At 44.2% G+C, this 22,199-nt stretch overlaps 1 protein-coding gene and 1 long non-coding RNA gene across 3 annotated transcripts in view; one reads left to right on the top strand and one right to left on the bottom strand.

Moving 5' to 3' along the window:
• Positions 1-15,142, bottom strand: part of CACNG3 (calcium voltage-gated channel auxiliary subunit gamma 3) — a 56,513-nt gene extending 41,371 nt beyond the window's left edge. Inside the window, exon 1 of the mRNA XM_077274525.1 lies at positions 13,173-15,142. Within this exon, the coding sequence (XP_077130640.1) occupies positions 13,173-13,383 (211 nt within the window). The 5' untranslated portion in view covers positions 13,384-15,142. The remainder of the gene's footprint in view (positions 1-13,172) is intronic.
• LOC143785557 (uncharacterized) overlaps positions 1-22,199 on the top strand; it is a 202,310-nt gene that overhangs the window by 168,884 nt on the left and 11,227 nt on the right. The gene's annotated exons all lie outside the window — the stretch shown is intronic.

Below are 22,199 nucleotides of genomic sequence, written 5' to 3'. Positions count from 1 at the left end.
TCCTGAGTTATCTACTGTATATAGAGGTTTTACCAGTCGTTGTACAGGAGGAGGAGGTGAGCTGTGACATCACCTATTATGAATGGTGGATCCTGAGTTATCTACTGTATATAGAGGTCTTGTGTTATGACCCCAATGGCGAGGGTCTCAGAGGAACGTGGAAGTCTGCAGAATACAAAAATCCAGCTCATAGGGCAGTGGTAACTGGGTTGACCATATATCTACTCCTAACGCCAACACTAGAAGTAGCCGGGGATCATTCCTACGTTGATTCTAGATGACACGCGCCAGCCGGAGAATCTAGCTACCCCTAGTAGAGGAAAACAAAGACCTTTCTTGCCTCCAGAGAAGGGGACCCCAAAGCTGGATAGAAGCCCCCCACAAATAATGACGGTGAGGTAAGAGGAAATGACAAACACAGAAATGAACCAGGTTTAGCACAGAGAGGCCCGCTTACTAATAGCAGAATAAAGAAAGGTAACTTATATGGTCAACAAAAACCCTATCAAAATCCACACTGGAAATTCAAGAACCCCCGAACCGTCTAACGGTCCGGGGGGAGAACACCAGCCCCCTAGAGCTTCCAGCAAAGGTCAGGATATAGATTTGGAACAAGCTGGACAAAAATACAAAACCAAAACAAATAGCAAAAGGCAGACTTAGCTGATATAACTGGAACCAGGATCAGTAGACAAGAGCACAGAAGACTAGCTCTGATAACTACGTTGCCAGGCATTGAACTGAAGGTCTAGGGAGCTTATATAGCAACACCCCTAACTAACGACCCAGGTGCGGATAAAAGGAATGACAGAAAAACCAGAGTCAAAAAACTAGTAACCACTAGAGGGAGCAAAAAGCAAATTCACAACAGTACCCCCCCCTTAGTGAGGGGTCACCGAACCCTCACCACGACCACCAGGGCGATCAGGATGAGCGGCATGAAAGGCACGAACTAAATCGGCCGCATGAACATCAGAGGCGACCACCCAGGAATTATCCTCCTGACCATAGCCCTTCCACTTGACCAGGTACTGAAGCCTCCGCCTGGAGAGGCGAGAATCCAAGATCTTCTCCACCACGTACTCCAACTCGCCCTCAACCAACACCGGAGCAGGAGGCTCAGCAGAAGGAACTACAGGCACAATGTACCGCCGCAACAAGGACCTATGAAATACATTGTGAATAGCAAACGACACAGGAAGATCCAGACGAAAAGATACAGGATTAAGGATTTCCAATATCTTGTAAGGCCCAATAAAACGAGGTTTAAATTTGGGAGAGGAGACCTTCATAGGAACAAAGCGGGAAGAAAGCCATACCAAATCCCCAACGCGTAGTCGGGGACCCACACCGCGGCGGCGGTTGGCAAAGCGCTGAGCCCTCTCCTGTGACAACTTCAAGTTGTCCACCACATGATTCCAGATCCGCTGCAACCTATCTACCACAGAATCCACCCCAGGACAGTCAGAAGGCTCCACATGACCCGAAGAAAAGCGAGGATGGAAACCAGAGTTGCAGAAAAAAGGCGAAACCAAGGTGGCGGAACTAGCCCGATTATTAAGGGCAAACTCAGCCAACGGCAAGAATGTCACCCAATCGTCCTGATCAGCAGAGACAAAACACCTCAAATAAGCCTCCAAAGTCTGATTGGTTCGCTCCGTCTGTCCATTAGTCTGAGGATGGAAAGCAGACGAAAACGACAAATCAATGCCCATCCTACTACAAAAGGATCGCCAGAACCTAGAAACGAACTGGGATCCTCTGTCTGACACAATATTCTCAGGGATGCCGTGCAAACGAACCACGTTCTGGAAAAACACAGGAACCAGATCGGAAGAGGAAGGCAGCTTAGGCAAAGGAACCAAATGGACCATCTTGGAGAAGCGATCACATATCACCCAGATAACGGACATGCCCTGAGATAGCGGAAGATCAGAAATGAAATCCATGGAGATATGTGTCCAAGGTCTCTTCGGGACAGGCAAGGGCAAGAGCAAACCGCTGGCACGAGAACAGCAAGGCTTAGCTCGAGCACAAGTCCCACAGGACTGCACAAATGACCGCACATCCCTTGACAAGGAAGGCCACCAAAAGGACCTGGCCACCAGATCTCTGGTGCCAAAAATTCCCGGGTGACCTGCCAACACCGAGGAATGAACCTCGGAAATGACTCTGCTGGTCCACTTATCCGGGACAAACAGTCTGTCAGGTGGACAAGACTCAGGCCTATCAGCCTGAAATCTCTGCAACACACGTCGCAGATCCGGAGAAATAGCTGACAAGATAACTCCATCTTTAAGAATACCAACAGGATCAGCGACTCCAGGAGCATCAGGCACAAAGCTCCTAGAAAGAGCATCGGCCTTCACATTCTTTGAACCTGGTAAATACGAGACAACAAAATCAAAGCGGGAGAAAAACAATGACCAGCGGGCCTGTCTCGGATTAAGGCGTTTAGCAGACTCGAGATACATCAGATTTTTGTGATCAGTCAAGACCACCACACGATGCTTAGCACCCTCGAGCCAATGACGCCACTCCTCAAATGCCCATTTCATGGCCAACAACTCCCGATTGCCCACATCATAATTTCGCTCGGCAGGCGAAAACTTCCTAGAGAAAAAGGCACAAGGTTTCATAACAGAGCAACCAGGGCCTCTCTGCGACAAAACGGCCCCTGCCCCAATCTCCGAAGCATCCACCTCAACCTGAAAGGGAAGTGAGACGTCAGGCTGGCACAAAACAGGCGCCGAAGTAAACCGGCGTTTCAACTCCTGGAAAGCCTCCACGGCAGCAGGAGCCCAGTTAGCTACATCGGAGCCCTTCTTGGTCATATCCGTCAAAGGTTTCACAATGCTAGAAAAATTAGCGATAAAACGACGGTAGAAGTTAGCGAAGCCCAAGAACTTCTGAAGACTCTTAACTGACGAGGGCTGAGTCCAATCAAGAATAGCTCGGACCTTGACTGGGTCCATCTCCACAGCAGAAGGGGAAAAAATGAACCCCAAAAAGGGAACCTTCTGTACACCAAAGAGACACTTTGAGCCCTTGACAAACAAAGAATTTTCACGCAAAATTTTAAAGACCAACCTGACCTGCTCCACATGCGAATCCCAATTATCAGAAAAAACCAAAATATCATCCAGATAAACAATCAAAAATTTATCCAGATACTTCCGGAAAATGTCATGCATAAAGGACTGAAAAACTGAAGGCGCATTGGAGAGCCCAAAAGGCATCACCAAGTACTCAAAATGACCTTCGGGCGTATTGAATGCGGTTTTCCATTCATCACCTTGCTTAATGCGCACAAGGTTGTACGCACCACGAAGGTCTATCTTGGTGAACCACTTGGCACCCTTAATCCGGGCAAACAAGTCAGACAACAGCGGTAAAGGATACTGAAACTTGACAGTGATCTTATTTAAAAGCCGATAATCAATACAAGGTCTCAAAGATCCGTCCTTTTTTGCCACAAAAAAGAATCCCGCACCAAGAGGGGAAGAAGACGGACGAATATGTCCTTTCTCCAGAGACTCCTTGATATATGAACGCATAGCGGTATGTTCAGGTACCGACAGATTAAACAGTCTTCCCTTAGGAAATTTACTGCCTGGGATCAAATCTATAGCACAGTCACAGTCCCTATGAGGAGGCAGTGCACTGGACTCAGACTCACTGAAGACATCCTGATAATCAGACAAATACTCCGGAACTTCCGAAGGCGTAGAGGAAGCAATAGACACAGGCAGGGAATCCCCATGAATACCACGACAGCCCCAACTTGAGACTGACATAGCCTTCCAGTCCAGGACTGGATTATGGGTCTGTAACCATGGCAGCCCTAAAACAACCAAATCATGCATTTTATGTAAAACCAGGAAACGTATCACCTCGCGGTGTTCAGGAGTCATGCACATGGTAACCTGTGTCCAATACTGCGGTTTATTTGCTGCCAATGGTGTAGCATCAATACCCCTAAGAGGAATAGGATTTTCTAATGGTTCAAGAGTAAAACCACAGCGCTTAGCAAATGAGAGATCCATGAGACTCAGGGCAGCACCTGAATCTACAAACGCCATGACAGGATAAGATGACAGTGAGCAAATCAAAGTTACAGACAGAATAAATTTAGGTTGCAAATTACCAACGGTGACAGGACTAACAACCTTAGCTATACGTTTAGAGCATGCTGAGATAACATGTGTAGAATCACCACAGTAGTAGCACAAGCCATTCCGGCGTCTATGAATTTTCCGCTCATTTCTAGTCAGGATTCTATCACATTGCATTAAATCAGGTGTCTGTTCAGACAACACCATGAGGGAATTTGCGGTTTTTCTATCACATTGCACCGAATTAGGTGTCTGTTCAGACAACACCATGAGGGAATTTGCGGTTTTGCGCTCCCGCAACCGCCGGTCAATTTGAATAGCCAGTGCCATAGTATCATTCAGACCTGTGGGAATGGGAAAACCCACCATAACATTCTTAATGGCTTCAGAAAGGCCATTTCTAAAATTAGCGGCCAGTGCACACTCGTTCCAATGTGTCAGCACGGACCATTTCCGAAATTTTTGGCAATACACTTCAGCCTTGTCCTGCCCCTGAGACATAGCCAGCAAGGCCTTTTCTGCCTGAGTCTCAAGATTGGGTTCCTCATAAAGTAAACCGAGCGCCAGAAAAAACGCATCAAGATCAGCCAATGCCGGATCTCCTGGCGCCAGCGAAAAAGCCCAATCCTGAGGGTCGCCCCGTAAGAACGAAATAACAATTTTTACTTGCTGAGCAGAATCTCCAGATGAACAGGGTCTCAGGGACAAAAACAATTTACAATTATTCACGAAATTCCTAAACTTAAACCTGTCTCCGGAAAACAGTTCAGGAATCGGTATTTTAGGTTCTGACCTAGGATTTCTGATAACATAATCTTGTATGCCCTGCACACGAGTAGCCAGCTGGTCCACACTTGTAATCAAGGTCTGGACATTCATGTCTGCAGCAAGCATAGCCACTCTGAGGTAAAGGGGAAGGAGAAAAAAAAAAAAAAAAAAAACTCAGAATCTTCTTTCTTATAATCCCTCTTCTGCAATGCATTAAACATTTAATACTGGCCTGGCAAACTGTTATGACCCCAATGGCGAGGGTCTCAGAGGAACGTGGAAGTCTGCAGAATACAAAAATCCAGCTCATAGGGCAGTGGTAACTGGGTTGACCATATATCTACTCCTAACGCCAACACTAGAAGTAGCCGGGGATCATTCCTACGTTGATTCTAGATGACACGCGCCAGCCGGAGAATCTAGCTACCCCTAGTAGAGGAAAACAAAGACCTTTCTTGCCTCCAGAGAAGGGGACCCCAAAGCTGGATAGAAGCCCCCCACAAATAATGACGGTGAGGTAAGAGGAAATGACAAACACAGAAATGAACCAGGTTTAGCACAGAGAGGCCCGCTTACTAATAGCAGAATAAAGAAAGGTAACTTATATGGTCAACAAAAACCCTATCAAAATCCACACTGGAAATTCAAGAACCCCCGAACCGTCTAACGGTCCGGGGGGAGAACACCAGCCCCCTTAGAGCTTCCAGCAAAGGTCAGGATATAGATTAGGAACAAGCTGGACAAAAATACAAAAACCAAAACAAATAGCAAAAAGCAAAAGGCAGACTTAGCTGATATAACTGGAACCAGGATCAGTAGACAAGAGCACAGCAGACTAGCTCTGATAACTACGTTGCCAGGCATAGAACTGAAGGTCCAGGGAGCTTATATAGCAACACCCCTAACTAACGACCCAGGTGCGGATAAAAGGAATGACAGAAAAACCAGAGTCAAAAAACTAGTAACCACTAGAGGGAGCAAAAAGCAAATTCACAACAGTCTTGCCAGTGGTTGTACAGGAGGAGGAGGTGAGCTGTGACATCACTTATTGTGAATGATGGGTCCTGTGTTATCTACTGTATATAGAGGTGTTATCAGTCATTGTACAGGAGGAGGAGGTGAGCTGTGATGTCACCTATTGGGAATGGTGGATTCTGTGTTATCTGCTGTATATAGAGATATCTGACATTGTTATATTGTCCGTGATAATTACACAGCTGATAAATCATCACTAAAGAACACAAAGTTTGAGTCCAGTATTAGTCCTAGGGGTCAGTGTGAAAATCGCCAAATTTCTGATTTTCTTATTTTTTATAGTGATATGATAAATTAAAAAAGCTCCATCATTAAAACAAAATACATTTAATTAGAAAACCCTTGATGTAAGCAGTAGGTGATTTTCCTCTTAGGTGTGTTGTGTATCCGCCTTGTGCCTGGATTATGGCAGGCGGCTCTGATCCCGCTCTCCCGTGTGCTCCGCGGTGACGGCTTCTCAAGGAGATTAACAGGTAATTTACATAAGAAGTGAGAACAAAAGCCGTTCACTGTCTGCACTGCACCTATTACCTCCAGATCTGTCAGCACACCTCCACCATGACACATGGTGTGCGGGGGGCACCATCCCGACCCAGAAGCTGTCTGCATGATAATATATACTGCAACGCAGCAACAAATACACCTCCAACAAGATTTGTATTAATCTCTGCGACTCTGCAGATGAAATGAGACTTCGCTGGGATTAGTGCAGTGTAATAACCCAGCTGTCAAGACAGAGATCGGACCTCGCAGAGGCAGATTTGTCCTGCTTTTCTGCATACAGGAACCAGCCAAAATGTCATGAACGGAACCATGAAATACCCAATATTCCAGGAGACCCCCGCCCCAAATATAGGGACTCCATCATGTTCCAGGGATCAACACAGTTCATAAAACAATGATGAGCTGGTAAAAAATGTGTTATATAGTGTACATAGAGATGTTATCAATCAATGTACAGGAGGAGGAGGTGAGCTGTGACATCACCTATTGTGAATGGTGGATCCTGTGTTATCTACTGTATATAGAGGTGTTATCAGTCATTGTACAGGAGGAGAAGGTGAGCTGTGACATCACCTATTGTGAATGGTGGATCCTGAGTTATCTACTGTATATAGAGGTGTTATCAGTCATTGTAAAGGAGGAGGAGGAGGTGAGCTGTGACATCACCTATTGTGAATGGTGGATCCTGTGTTATCTACTGTATATAGAGGTGTTATCATTGTACAGGAGGCGGAAGAGGTGAGCTGTGACATCAACTATTGTGAATAGTGGATCCTGTTATATACTGTATATAGAGGTGTTATCAGTCATTGTACAGGAGAAGGAGGAGGTGAGCTGTGACATCACCTATTCTGAATGGTGGATCCTGTGTTATCTACTGTATATAGAGGTCTTATCAGTCATTGTACAGGAGAAGGAGGAGGTGAGCTGTGACATCACCTATTGTGAATGGTGGATCCTGTGTTATCTACTGTATATAGAGGTGTTATCAGTCATTGTACAGGAGGAGGAGGTGAGCTGTGACATCACCTATTGTGAATGGTGGATCCTGTGTTATCTACTGTATATAGAGGTGTTATCAGTCATTGTACAGGAGGAGGTGAGCTGTGACATCACGTATTGTGAATGGTGGATCCTGTGTTATCTACTGTATATAGAGATGTTATCTGTCATTGTACAGGAGGAGGTGAGCTGTGACATCACGTATTGTGAATGGTGGATCCTGTGTTATCTACTGTATATAGAGATGTTATCTGTCATTGTACAGGAGGAGGAGGTGAGCTGTGACATCACCTATTGTGAATGGTGGATCCTGTGTTATCTACTGTATATAGAGGTGTTATCAGTCATTGTACAGAAGGAGGAGGTGAGCTGTGACATCACCTATTGTGAATGGTGGATCCTGTGTTATCTACTGTATATAGAGGTGTTATCAGTCATTGTACAGGAGGAGGAGGTGAGCTGTGACATCACCTATTGTGAATGGTGGATCTTGTGTTATCTACTGTATATAGAGGTGTTATCATTGTACAGGAGGAGGAGGTGAGCTGTGACATCACCTATTGTGAATGGTGGATCCTGTGTTATCTACTGTATATAGAGGTGTTATCAGTCATTGTACAGAAGGAGGAGGTGAGCTGTGACATCATCTATTGTGAATGGTGGATCCTGTGTTATCCATTGTATATAGAGGTGTTATCAGTCATTGTACAGGAGGAGGAGGTGAGCTGTGACATCACCTATTGTGAATGGTGGATCCTGTGTTATCTACTGTATATAGAGGGGTTATCAGTCATTGTACAGGAGGAGGAGGTGAGCTGTGACATCATCTATTGTGAATGGTGGATCCTGTGTTATCCATTGTATATAGAGGTGTTATCAGTCATTGTACAGGAGGAGGAGGTGAGCTGTGACATCACCTATTGTGAATGGTGGATCCTGTGTTATCTACTGTATATAGAGGGGTTATCAGTCATTGTACAGGAGGAGGAGGTGAGCTGTGACATCATCTATTGTGAATGGTGGATCCTGTGTTATCCATTGTATATAGAGATGTTATCAGTCATTGTACAGGAGGAGGAGGTGAGCTGTGACATCACCTATTGTGAAGGATGGATCCTGTGTTAACACTCCAATTTTGTAATACAGCAGCAGATAACACATAGCGCTCTACAGTGACCATATTACTCTTTGATGTTACTATATTTACTATATGTAACATTTTCGCTTGTATATCTCACACCCGCGGCGTCCGCTCCTCTACGCTGAGTCAGGGAGCGCTCCGCTTCCTGCATATATAATGGGGAGACACAATAGTAACTTATTACCGTCCTGTAATACATCATTGTAGCAGATGAGTTCAGCTGGCGGGATATGCAAATGTAAAGACTCGCGTTTACATTGTCTCCATATATCTGATTAATCAGCTAATAATTTACATCCTCCAGGGTCATAAATCGCGAAAAACCGCAGCTCTCTAGTTATTCGTACCAATGGAAAAGGTGATTTATTTATTTTTTATAACAGATGTTTTGGGCTGCAAAACCCACCTCCATTAGGGACCACTGAATAAATAGGGGGGAACCGTCCCCATTAAGGACCCTCGTCCCCCTGAAGCATATGGCACGCCTGTGAATTATATGGACTGTCCCTTGATATAGACCCTTCCATACGAGGCGATTTTTTTTTTTTTTTTTTTCTTTTTTTTTTTACACTTTTGCGCTTCCATCTTTTCTTATAAATTCAGACCCATGTCTGGTACACACAGATGTCAGACCCCTGGATACGGAGACAATTTTCCCCAGAGGAAGGTATTAACTTTCTACGCATGTGAACCTTTTCTATAGAAGCCATAGCAAATAATTCTGCCACTTTTTTTTCTTAAAATCTGCTTCCCATGGCCGAATAAAGGAAAAATTACAATAAATTAAAGGGTAAATCCACTCGCTACAAAATTTCACAGTTTGAATCTACCTAAAATTTCGAATAACTTAGCCAATACTTTCCTTTACCGTTTTTGTACAGATTTCACGCTTTTCCTCGTCACTTTCTACATTCAGCTCCATCGCTGCTTTCAAACTTTCCTTGGTAGAACTAAGAAATAGTCATCAGTATTGGCCCCGACCAGACATGTGACCGAGGAGTTTAGCTCTGATTGGCTGATCAAGCTTCTCTATAGTAACAGGCAGAATGATACTTTCAGCTTCCGACATGAATGGAGAAAAAAAGAAACGGACGGCCCCTTTAAGGGTTTCAATAATTTGGCGTAATCTCAGAATAGTAAACATCGCGCCCAGATGCCAGATCTTAGGCTTTTTGTGTCTGTTTCGTTTGTCAGCTCAGCTCTGCCGTATAATTCATGTGTCACAGCCGTCAATTTTGTTTGTCATTTCTCAGTGTTAATATGTATTTATCCGCTTGAAAGCTGCGGCGGACAATATCTGTACACCTTCTGGCTTAGTAATAATCCAGAGAACGCAGTAAAAAATAGTTTTATAAGAAAATATAAAATTTATAGTCTGTGGAAAAACGTGTTACTGTCCTTAGAATATCCACAAATTTTCAGTTATTTTATGTACTGTGTTCATACAGGAGTCGCCAAAAATCAGGACCCCTAACATCTAAAGGTTTTAAAGATTGCCCCTCGCTCTGGAGGACCTGACTAGTCCTGCATTACGCAGAGAACTCATTGATTTCAAAGATAAGGGTGTAACACTTAATTTCTCCTGCGGGGGCGCTGTAGAGAATTTGCGCATTTTCTACCAGGTTCTCCCATAGATCACATTTAATATTTGAAGATCCCAGCGATAGGATACTCCATGATTAGCTTATCAACAAGAGAGGCAAACGGAAGAGTTCAAAGCAGAGTGCCCCTTTATGCAGAAAGGCTTGGTGACAACCAACACACTATCCAGTTTTTATTGTGTTGTCACCCAACTGAGAGCCCTAAATGACAAATTTTTATTTTTTTCAGGAAACATTATTAAGAGGCAGACTGTCATTCTAGTTTATGGTTTAAAGGGAACCTGTCACCAGGTCATATTTGTTTAGATTTTTGCTTTTATTTTATTCCCACCGTTCCCCTGAGTATTCTGTTTTTTTTCTTTTTTAAATTCGCCATACGGTTCCAAAGATATGGGCCTTTTTTACTTACTGCTCATTTTTATGGTCTTTATCAAGGAGGCGTGCCCTCAGAGACTCCTGTTAGCCACACCTCCTTTATTAAGACCATAAAAGTTAACACTAAATTAAAAGCCCCATATCTCAGGAACCGTATGGTGGATTTAAAAAAGGAAAAAAACGGAATACTCAGGGAGTCAGCAAGAATAAAATAAGAGTAAAAACTAGACAATTTAGACATATTGATACGTCTCCTTTAAGTCTATTGAACATGTGGTTCTTCAATAAAACACTGTAGCAACCTGTTACTAGCATCACTGTCTGTGCAGGTATGGTATTAGGGAATTACATTAATTATTTCCCTTATTAATATGTATAATAATATAGAATTTTCAGTTATGTAATGTACTATAATATACACTTTTTTTAAAATCCATTCTAAGTTAATAAAATGAGTGGGATCCTTCTTTTGACACTTCCTTGATCTAACCAGATTGGAAAGTGGCCTGAAAATCGTCAGTAGTTGGCGGTTATGAGTATAAGCCCCCATAGGGCCGTGTCCAGCTGGCAGCCTATCAGTCTTGAAATGCTTGTGTGACACAGTATCATGCGCTGAATCATGTGTCTGTCCATCTCCTGTACATTATCCGGCCACTGAGGACCTCCGTAGCCATGGAAGGACAAAAGGCTGCGGGCTAAGAACTGGAAACTAAGGCATGAAGTACCGGGGTGACTTGTAATACCCCCGCGGTCCACTCTAGGGAGGGGGCAGGCTGTCATATATCATATGGAAATGATTACATCACTGCTTCGTGTATAAAATATAGAATCATTGCTCGATACAATTTACACTTCTGTTCTTTATATACTCATGGTAGCTCCGTGGTTATCACTGCCCCCCTTGGGTCCTAAATGTTGAGTTCAATGGACCACTAGGACCTTGGGTGAATCTGGATTAATTTAGGCCCCTTGGGTATCAAAGGTAATGGGCCACTTACCATCCATTATAAATGGTTTGGGGCAATTATTGTGCATGAGAGGAGCTCGGATTTCTTGCATTTGTCATTGTTGTTGGCCCTTCCAGGCATTGCCCTACTAGCCAACTGTCCAGTCAGGGTTAAATGGTATTGATGACATAGCCCTATACAGGTTGCGGCCCCCAATACATGGTACCCCCACCAATCAGCCTTCGGATGTGCACAGATCCAGAATCAGCACCTATTTTGCCCCCCTTGCATTTTAAAGGGAAAGATGGCCGCCACAGTTCTCGTAGATTGGACTTTTTACTATTAGGATTTTTTAGTTTTTTTTTAGTTTTGGATTGTTTTTTTTTTACAGCAGGGATTTGATAGAGGGAGGATGGGGGCGACAACCTTCTGGAGTGACTTTATCTCCCCACAGGAGGGTTCCTGTAAATTGCCACTTTTCGACTCCTCCAAAATTAGGGGTGACCTTCAAGCGCAGCGTCGCCTCCTTAGAATAGAAGGTCGGGCATTAAACATTTATAATAGTGTGTTGTATTTGCGGCGTTGCACAGAGCTCCATTTTATCTCCTATGGAAGGTGAACGGATCTGGAAGTCAAAACATGAGAGATTGGAGAAAGCTTGATTAATCTGCGCAATGAAAAGAAGATTAAATACAGGGGGGAATCAGTGACTTAGGCAACGCAAGGAGTTATATTGTCTTCTTAACCCTTCCACGGCTCAAGGAAAAAAAATACTAAAATAAAAAATTGAAACCTAGAAGCTCCTTGGCTACTAACGATCCTTGGTGGCAACTATTTATTCCCAATTTATGCTCTTTCAATTTTCTTATTTTTAAGCCTAAATAGAAAAAAAGCAAAAAAAAAGCCTCGAAAACCCAAACCAGAGATTCTAAACCAGACGCCACTATGAAAATTATAGTTCCTACATTACATAACTTTCCATATAACATCTTTATGGAATGATAGGGGTTGTAGTCCAATACAAAAAAAAAAAGCAGCAAACATGGATATTTTTAATTTCTGGCCATGCTTTTGATATTGAATCCTGACGGTAAAGAAGTGGCACCGATGGCACTCTCCCCATGTGGGGCTGGACGCTGGCTGCGAAGTGGTTAACCCTTTCAAGCCGAGCAGAACTCCATAGCAATGCTCTGTTAGGTATCTCCCACACAGAAGCTAATATTAGAAAATATCCCACATAGAATCAACATAGAAACAGAACTGGTTTTATTGTCAAAGTGATAGTCGAGATCCGAGCCCGGTGGGATGGCGCAGGGGAATGAGGGGAGCACAGTCCTAGTTGGAAGTTGATGGGTGGGAGGGTTCCAGGGCATCAGGATAAGGGACTTCTAAGGGATCTTTAAAGGTTTAGTAAAGTGAGTTGTAGTCTAAGGAGCAGGACACTATGGTTTGCATATTCCAACCTGACCTCTTACACGCTACCTAAGATTAGCCAACCATGGTCTTCAAGATCTACAGACCTCGATGGCAATTCTGTAATATATTACATACTCTACAAACATATGAGCTCAGACTCTGTACTCTATCAGCCTATGTCTGAGCAATGGTGGTTCCACCACACAACACAATAATGCAGTCACACCGAGCCAATGGTTCAAAGGTGTCTAGTATGATGATAATATACCTTCAAGACAGCAGGTTCTCCATAACCCTGAGTGAGTCATCACCTCTTCGTTCTTCTTGCTGGTTTCATTGTCATTGGTGGATTTCGCCTTACAGACCCCTCTCGAATACAGCCAATAATCCGTGCCCACCGCTATAGTCATCAGACTAAAAGCTGCAAAGGCCCCCACAGTGGTAATTAGCATCTGAACACCTCTGTCACACATCCTCATTCTTGGTCATGATAGTTGGGCACCTTGCTTGAGAAGAACCTGGATGAAGTAAGCGTCTAAGACTGTATAATCCAGACTTGGAGAACTTTTTTTTTTTGACAGGAGAACAAGTTCAATGACCTTGAGAACCTCAAGTTTGCTCCTTGGACTTGTCCTATGACCCTTTGTCGGGAAGTGATAAGTTACAATGTTGTACTTTGTGACTTTCGCCTTGGATTCCGAGCAATGGATGTTGGAAGTTTCCTAATGTTCAGACTAAAGTAGATGCCACATTGATCCCAACTGCAAAGATCTTTCTTTCTTCGGTGGGATGGGTGCATGGACTATGGTCAAGTCATTTCCAGACTCTGTGGTGCTGAAGGGACAGCTCATTTCCAGACTCTGGTGCTGAAGGGACAGCTCACTTCCAGGCTCTGTGGTGCTGAAGGGACAGCACATTTCCAGACTCTGAGATGCTGAAGGGGCAGCTCATGGTTGGGTTCAGGGGCAGCTCATGGTTGGGTTCAGTTATCTGCTTCAAGGTGCTGAAGAAAGAGCTCGTAGCCGGGCTCAGTGGTGCTGAAGGGACAGCTCATAGCTCTGCGATCTCCTCCTGAGAAGGTGCCGAAGGGAAAGCTCCTAGATGGGTTCTGTGCTGCTAAAGGAAAGCTCCTTCCTTGCTTTTTCATTCAGTCACTGCACAAATGTTCTGTCCGCCTTGTCCTTGTGCAAACCCAAATGACGCAAGAAATATTGGTGCATGATGTAAATCTGTAATAACCCTATAGTAAGTTCGGGAACTGATGCCGAACAGGTTGCTTCTTCGTTCTCTGCAATCTCCTGGCATGTGTGTTGCCTGTGATGAGCAGCTTTACCCTCCAGCTAGTCAGGTTTTTGGGAGAAAAAAAAAAGGCATCAGCTACTGAACCTTGTTGCAATTCCAATGCTCAGTATAAACATATTTGCAGATTGTGCATCCCACCGTCTACGAGATTGGGGCTCGTGTAGGTTTTAGGGTTTCTATACAGACCTAACAGAAGATGGGATCTTCTAGGATGGATTCCATCTCTTGTTGTCTTCTACAAGGCAAAGTTTAAATTCCAGCTTAGGCTTTAGGTTTTGGACTGTAACCCCAAGTCTCCGTCCTAAAAGTGTACATTCAGAAGGTGGCACGTTACATCTACCTGCAGCAGCTCTTCTTTTCTTTCGGAGGTCTCGCCTTGCCTTAGATGGTCTTTCATCCACTTGTTACCTGGTTTATAAGGTTGAAAAAAAAAAAGACAGGAGTCCATCAAGTCCCACCTGTGATCTTATGTGTTCTCGGCACACTTTGTGTCTTCCGTCTTTCTCCGGATCAGATCCTTTTTCTCCTCTGCTCAGTCTTGGTTGCTCCAATCTCTGCTTGCTCTCGTTTCTTCCCTCTTCTGCATCCTTCCATCCAGCCTCACATCTCCTGACCCTGTCTCTTTCTCTCTCTTTACTCCCCCCGCTCTCTCTGCTCTCTCTGATATTTGGTATTACACAGCTATTCTCCAGATCTGGTATCTTCACCCCTTACAACGCCACTCAGACTTTCATTATGCAAAAAAACTGAAGTCTACTGATGCAGAGAGAATGAGACCCCGGAGAAGGCACATTTTTAAAGGGACAGTGTCCATGTTTCTGATTGGGAAGGAGCAGCGCACACACCCGTCCAGTTTATAATTGCCCACATCTCATTCCGGAGCTGCGCTTGTCTCCTGCGCCGCTGCGAGGGCTGGAAATGTCATTTGTAAAGCATGGCCATGCATCCTGTCAGCACATCTCCAGCTCGCTCCTCTCTGTGCCATTAAATGTAAGTAATGGCCAAAGTGTGAAAAACAATGCGTCATGGGGGTAATATCATCTGTGATGGTCTATACGTTGCTATTTAGTCTATAGATGAGGACTAAAATCGCCCTCAAATACCTTGATCCTGATCTCCCATTCATTGCCCTCATGTATTAGTCCGTGTGTCCCTGCAGAACATGAACAGACTGCTGACATCCACATAGAATGTGTAATGCTTTATGTCTCCTGCGGGGGAGCTGTAGGGAAATTGAACACCTTGATACCAGGTTGTAGATTTAGATTGATTGCCAGGATTCCCAGCAGTAAAGTTCCCCGTGCTTGTTCTCTGGGGTCTCAGCAGCAGAACTGCTTATTGATCACTGATCGTCTCGATGGTGGACTGAAGATCAGCTTATTGATCATTGGTGGTCTCAGCAGTGGGCGTCCCTGAGATCAGCCTGCTGATCACTGAGGATCTTGGCAGCAGAAGACCCTAAGATCATCTTTTTGGTTGCTGAGTTGTGAGGGGGGATCTCAGCAGAAATCCTCCCTGAGAGCAGGTTATCGATGGCTGATAATCTCAGCAGAACATCCTGAGATCATGAGATCAACTTATTGATGACTTGGGGTCTCAGCAGTGGAGAATCTTAGGGATCAGCTTATGGATTGCAGGTGGTTGAAATACTGGATCTACTTGTGATCAACGTAATGATCGCCAGTGGTTTGAATAGTCGATCTTCTTGTGAACAGCATATTGATTGATGGTTTGAACAGTGGATCTATTTGTGATCAACGTATTGATTGGTGGCTTGAACAGTAGATCTACTTGTGTTCAGCATATTGTTTGATGGTGGTTTGAACAGTGGATCTCCTCATGATCAGCGTATTGATTGATGGTTTGAACAATGGATCTACTTGTGATCAGCATATTTGGTGGTTTGAACAGTGGATCTCCTTACGATCAGCGTATTAATTGATGGTATGAACAGTGGATCTACTTGTGATCAGCGTGTTGTTTGATGGTGGTTTGAACAGTGGGTCTCCTCATGATCAACGTATTGATTGATGGTTTGAACAGTGGATCTACTTGTGGTCAGCATATTGTTTGGTGGTTTGAACAGTGGATCTCCTTATGATCAGCGTATTAATTGATGGTATGAACAGTGGATCTACTTGTGTTCAGCATATTGTTTGATGGTGGTTTGAACAGTGGGTCTCCTCATGATCAACGTATTGATTGATGGTTTGAACAGTGGATCTGCTTGTGATCAGCATATGGATTGGTGGTTTGAACAGTGGATCTCCTTATGATCAGCGTATTAATTGATGGTATGAACAGTGGATCTACTTGTGTTCAGCATATTGTTTGATGGTGGTTTGAACAGTGGGTCTCCTCATGATCAACGTATTGATTGATGGTTTGAACAGTGGATCTGCTTGTGATCAGCATATGGATTGGTAGTGGTTTGAACAGTGGATCTCCTCGTGATCAGCATATTGATTGATGGTTTGAACAGTGGGTCTACTTGTGATCAGCGTATTGATCAATGAGGAGCTCAGCAGCAGAACACCCTGAAATCAATTTATTGAACAGCAAAGCTCTCAGTAGTGGATCTCCCTGGGATCAACCTATTGAATGCTGCAGATCTCAGCAGCATAGCACTCTAAGATCATCGTTTAGATTCCTAGGGGGTCTTAGCAGTGATCCTCCCTGAGGGTATCAGTAGTGGACCTTCCTTTGTGAGGATCAGCCTACTGATTGCTTGTGGTTTCAGTCGTGGATCTACTTGTTATCAGCTTATTGATTCCTGGTGGATTCAGTAGTGGATCTACTTGTGATCAGCGTATTGATTGCTGGTGGATTCAGTGGTGGATCTACTCGTGATCAGCTTATTGATTGCTTGTGGATTCAGTAGTGGATCTACTTGTGATCAGCATATTGATTGCTGGTTGCTTCAGTAGTGGATCTCCTCAAGATCAGCTTATTGATTGCTAGTTATTTGAACAATTAATGTGTTTGTGATCAGCATACTGATCACTTGAGGATCTCAGCAGCAGAACATTCTGAAGTCAGTTTATTGATCAGCGAGGCTCTCAGCAGTGGATCTCCCTGTGATCAACCTACTAATTGCTGGGGATCTCAGCAGCAGAACACCCTGTGATCTCCAGTGATAACTATGATGGTCTCAGCAGTGGACTTCTCTGAGATCAGATAATTGATCACTGGGGGTCTCAGCGTTACAACCCGTGCGATCAGTTTGCCCTTGAAATGGGCAAAAGTAATGGAAATGTTCACCTGGTCACAGGAAAGTCCATTCTCTGTCCCTAAAGAGAATAAACACATTAAACAAACCCATTTTGTCACAAGGAATCAACTGTAATTTGTCAAGGAAGCCCCCTGCACATGTTCAATTTTCCTGCAGCACTCCCACAGGGGAAATGAGGTATTACACAATTGTCTTTGGTGCTAATGGGCTTTCCATGTAAATCATGGTCGTGTTGGGTCCTCCAGAGTGAGAGACGCTCTATATAGTCACCTGGTTATGGACCCCTATGTGAGTGTTGCCCGTCCTGTAGATGCCCGCGGGCAGCACCAGCTACCAGGGAGCAGGAAGTCGGCACTGGAGGAAAGAAGACTTGTGCTGGATTGCAGCGATTAGGCGATTAATAGAACCATTGATGGTGATCCGTGTGTCACTATTCTGTACTTCTTGCCTTCTCCCATATCACCGCCCCATCCCCCGCAATATGGACCCTTTGTTTATTCTTTATATTCTTACAATCTGACGCCCATTTTTATCTCCTCCATCTTCTTAGTTCCTTATCTGCTCTGATTCCATTAAACCAATTCATGAAGTTTTCAATGTTCTAATTGTAAAAATCCAGATTTAATCATATAAAACATCTCTGAACCAGCGGACTCGAAAACTGTCTGCCGGAGCTCACCATTTAATACGGAGCATTCTTTTTGAAGATTTTATCTGTTTTTCTTCCTGTCGATCTTATTTCTTTGAGATAATTCAAGAACCTTCCCCACAATTATAGTTTGGGCATTTTAAAGTCTTTGTGACTTAAAGGGATACTAACGTCCAACCCATATTTTTGTAAACTTGAAGGGTTACTCTCATCTTCATCAATGGGTATTAGATAGAGCTTGCAAAAACAAGCACTTTTGCAATTCACTGCATGTTAATATTTTCAGCCGTTCGTGAGATACTAACACTTTTTGTTCTGTTTACAGCTCGTTGCCTTAGAGACCGACCACCGCTGCTAGACAGTAGAACATGTGCAGCACTTACAAGCTCTTTTGTTTTGTTCTTGGTTTCAAGCTGGCCAGTATCGTTGAAGTGCGCTGTTACCTCCTAATCCCGGCTCAGCATCAGTGCATTTAATACGAGCTAGACAGCATCGGTGGTCGGTCACCTAGGCAACGAGCTGTAAACAAACGAAAAGTGTTAATATCTCAAGAACGGCTGGAAATGGTAATAAGCAGTAAATTGCAAAAGTGCTTGTACTTACTAGCCCTATCGGACAATATTCTTTCCAAGACTATTGGAATAAGTTTTTAAAGGGATTTCCCATTCCATCATGATTTGAAAACTTGCTTAAGGGAAGTGGTCTTTAACATATAAAGAAAAAAGTGGTACAAATCTTTCCGCTTTTCTAGCGCTGTTGCCTCTGGGACAGGAAGTGATAACTTCTCATTAATTTCATAGGGAGCGATGTGGAAGGACAGATATCAGGGCCAGCACCATCCCTTTAAGGGGTTTTCTATCACTTTTTGAAAACCTACAAGAAGGAGGTAAAGTAATGTCATGTTCCTCAGTCATCTGATCCTCCAGCCAATCAGTGGCAGCAGCGGTCAATCAGCAAGATCCAGACTACTGCTTACAGCCTGTATTCTGCAATTGTAGTGAAAGGAGACACAGGCGGCCATTAAAAAGCAGAGCACCCAAGGAAAACATCGGAAGGACGAGGGTGAGGAATCGGCAGGTGGAGGGTAGAGGGTCAGGCGTTATTGTTTCACTATTTGGATTAATTAAACACGAGTCCGATCTTAAAAGCTTCTCCTTCAATTACGCAGGAAACTGAGCGTCATAATGAAAAACAGACAGACCTGGTGCGAAGCGGCTACCTGGTGCGAAGCGACTACCTGGTGAATATGAAATGTATAATTATCACTTGTGAATGCTCCTGTGCTAATGTATGGCCCATCCAGTAGAATTTAAAGGAACGGTAGAATTTAAAGGGACGGTACTTCCATAACTCCCATAGACTTCAATGGGGAGCGCTTTTGCACCTGGATGGATGGGCACCTGTTCTATTTGTAGAGATCTGAACACCATAGTTTGGGGGTCATTCCGCAGAGGTAAAGTCATAATTAACAACTTTTTTTTTCGGGACGTTGAGATTTCGAGAGGTTGAGATTCCGGGAGTAAAATATGGGGTAAATGAATAGAAATAATAGCGTCATCCTCTACACAGCCGAGGGTATGCCCTATGGAATTGTTACAGGGCAGTCTGAAACTTGTAGTTCTACCACATCTGGACGGCGGCAGATTGCAGCTCAATCCTTATATTCATAATCTGCTCTAATCCAATCTGCAGCGAGGATTATAATTCTGCGGAGTATTATACGGACCCACGGTGGCTTAGGTATCCTGGCTATTAAGGGTCCAATCAGGGGGGTGGCCATATCGTAGCTTCCACATGAGATTATCATCCAGCTTTCCCAGATTCAGGATCCCGGGAAAGCTGGGTAGCGGTTTATCTCCATGTCGTACACCCGTCCTCTTCCTATTTATTATCACCGTTGATGTCATTTCAGCTTTGGGACGCTGTGCTGTAAAGAGTGTGCGGATCGCCGGAGATTTTATGGCATTTTTCACTCATTGCATTGCGGGCGAACACCAGGAAATTGCTGTGATCTCTCCATGAAATGCGACAGTGGCGGAAATATCGCGTCGCTGCAGAATATTTACATGTGTAATATGCAGCCATTACGGCGGAAAATAGGCGCAGAATGGAAATTCAAGGACCAGCAAGTCAAGGGCATCCTCTTAAAGGAGTCTTCTTAAGTAAGCATCTGCGGATTGGTGGGCTTCTGGGACCCCTACCTAGCAAAAAGTCAACTATCCCCCGACCTCCACCTTGAAAGAAGTGAGGACTAAATACAAAGATGGCTCCGGCGGTGCGTGACTCGCATTCACACTGCAGAACCATGAAGGAGTCAGCACATGAAATACTTGAAGCTCCAATCTGTAATATCATCATATAGGAAGTAAAAAATAAAACTAAAAATTGTGGGATTTTTTGTATCTCTCATTTAAAGGGTTATTCCTTTTCTCAGATGGATAGAGCTTGTAAATTAAAGCACTTCTGCAATTTACAGTTAATTACAATTTTCATTCGTTCTTGAGATATTAACACTTTTCATCTGTTTACAGCTCGTTGTCTAGGAGACCGACCACCCCTGCTGTCTAACTTATAAGCACTGTGCTGCAGCAAGCCGGGATTAGGAGTTAACAGCGCACTCCAGCGATCCTGTCCGGCTTCAAAACAGTGTTTACAAGCTCAATAGAAAAGAGCTAGTTAAGCACTGAGCAAGTTCTGCTGTCCAGCAGCAGTGGTCGGTCTCCAAGGCAACGAGCTGAAAAGAAAAGTGTTGATATCTCAAACCCGGCTGAAAATTGTAATAAGCTTTAAATTGCAAAAGTGCTTGTATTTACCAGCACTATCCGACTATACCCATTTACGAATATGGGAAATAACCCCTTTAAGGTCAATGCAATGAATAAGGCAAATTGTTTTTTTGGGGGGGTTTAAAGGGATTTATGAGATTAATAAAACATGGTGGCCTTCTTCTAGAAACAGCGCCACTTATCTATAGGCTTTCTTTAGAAGTGCAGTACTTCAGTTGTAATACCACCTACGGTCTATAGATGAGAGTGGCGCTGTTCCTGGAAGTAAGCAGCCATCTTTTCAATTCTCATAGAACCCCATTATGAGATCACCTCTGACATATGAGTAGGTGTGCGGATATAGAAACCTGCTTGGTCCATCACACTCTAATCCTTGGCGTTGGCTTCGGTCGGATCGCTCAGCGATCAGGAGTGATCTGGTCTCTCGACCCCATTGTCCATCCATGACTTGTACCCGGTGTCCATATAATAGTAATATGTACAGAGCATGAAGGTGACGGCGCTTTATTGGACATTATGTATCCGCAGACCCCGAAACGCGCAGTGCAGAAGTGATCGATGGGCAGAACGGATCTCGAGGGCCCGATCCACTAATCTGGTCCATTTATATAACCTCTTGCTATAATGGATATCAGCTTACGGATTTTGGAACAGCCAGTGTGCAGTGCTGCGGTATAAAGCATGGGGGAGTAGTCTGAGCCGTAGATGAGGTTGGTTTCGGTAAACTGTAGTCCATGACTTGGCAACTTTGCCATAAGCTAGTAATATTTCCATTAATGGTGTAACCAGGCCCTGGTATCACAGGAGACCCCAAATAACCGGACACCACTAGGAGCACCATTGTGACACCCATGCTCGATCTATGGGAGGTGGACTTTGACGAGGAGTGGCCCTGAGAGGGCACCAAAAAACACAGTGACCCCCACTCCATAACCGGATGGTAGTGGTGCCCCCAATGATTGACACCACCGCCTAGCCACTACCGCCCAACTTCTGTAGGTCTCAGTGGTGCTCCTAGTGGTGTCTGAACAATGGAAAATAATGGATTTTCTATTGGGTCCCAGAAGGGCAAGGGGCTCAGGTTTCAGGACACCAGATCTCCAGTATGGGTCTGCTCAGCTGGATGAAACATTGGGGCATAGTAGAGCTTTTCAAGCTCAGTTTTGATGTCTTTGGCCCGTCCAGTGCTGAGACATTGCCCCTACATTGCAGCTCGGACCGGAGGCGCTGGTGCTGCAGACTAATATTACGTCAGCCCTTCTATTCTATCCATAAGAGAAGACCTCAAGGTTCCACCGACCGATGGATGTGACATTCTTTGCTAGG

The sequence above is a fragment of the Ranitomeya variabilis genome, chromosome 7 (assembly GCF_051348905.1).
Source record: "Ranitomeya variabilis isolate aRanVar5 chromosome 7, aRanVar5.hap1, whole genome shotgun sequence".
NCBI lineage: Eukaryota > Metazoa > Chordata > Amphibia > Anura > Dendrobatidae > Ranitomeya > Ranitomeya variabilis.
This window is presented reverse-complemented; position numbering and strand designations above follow the sequence as displayed.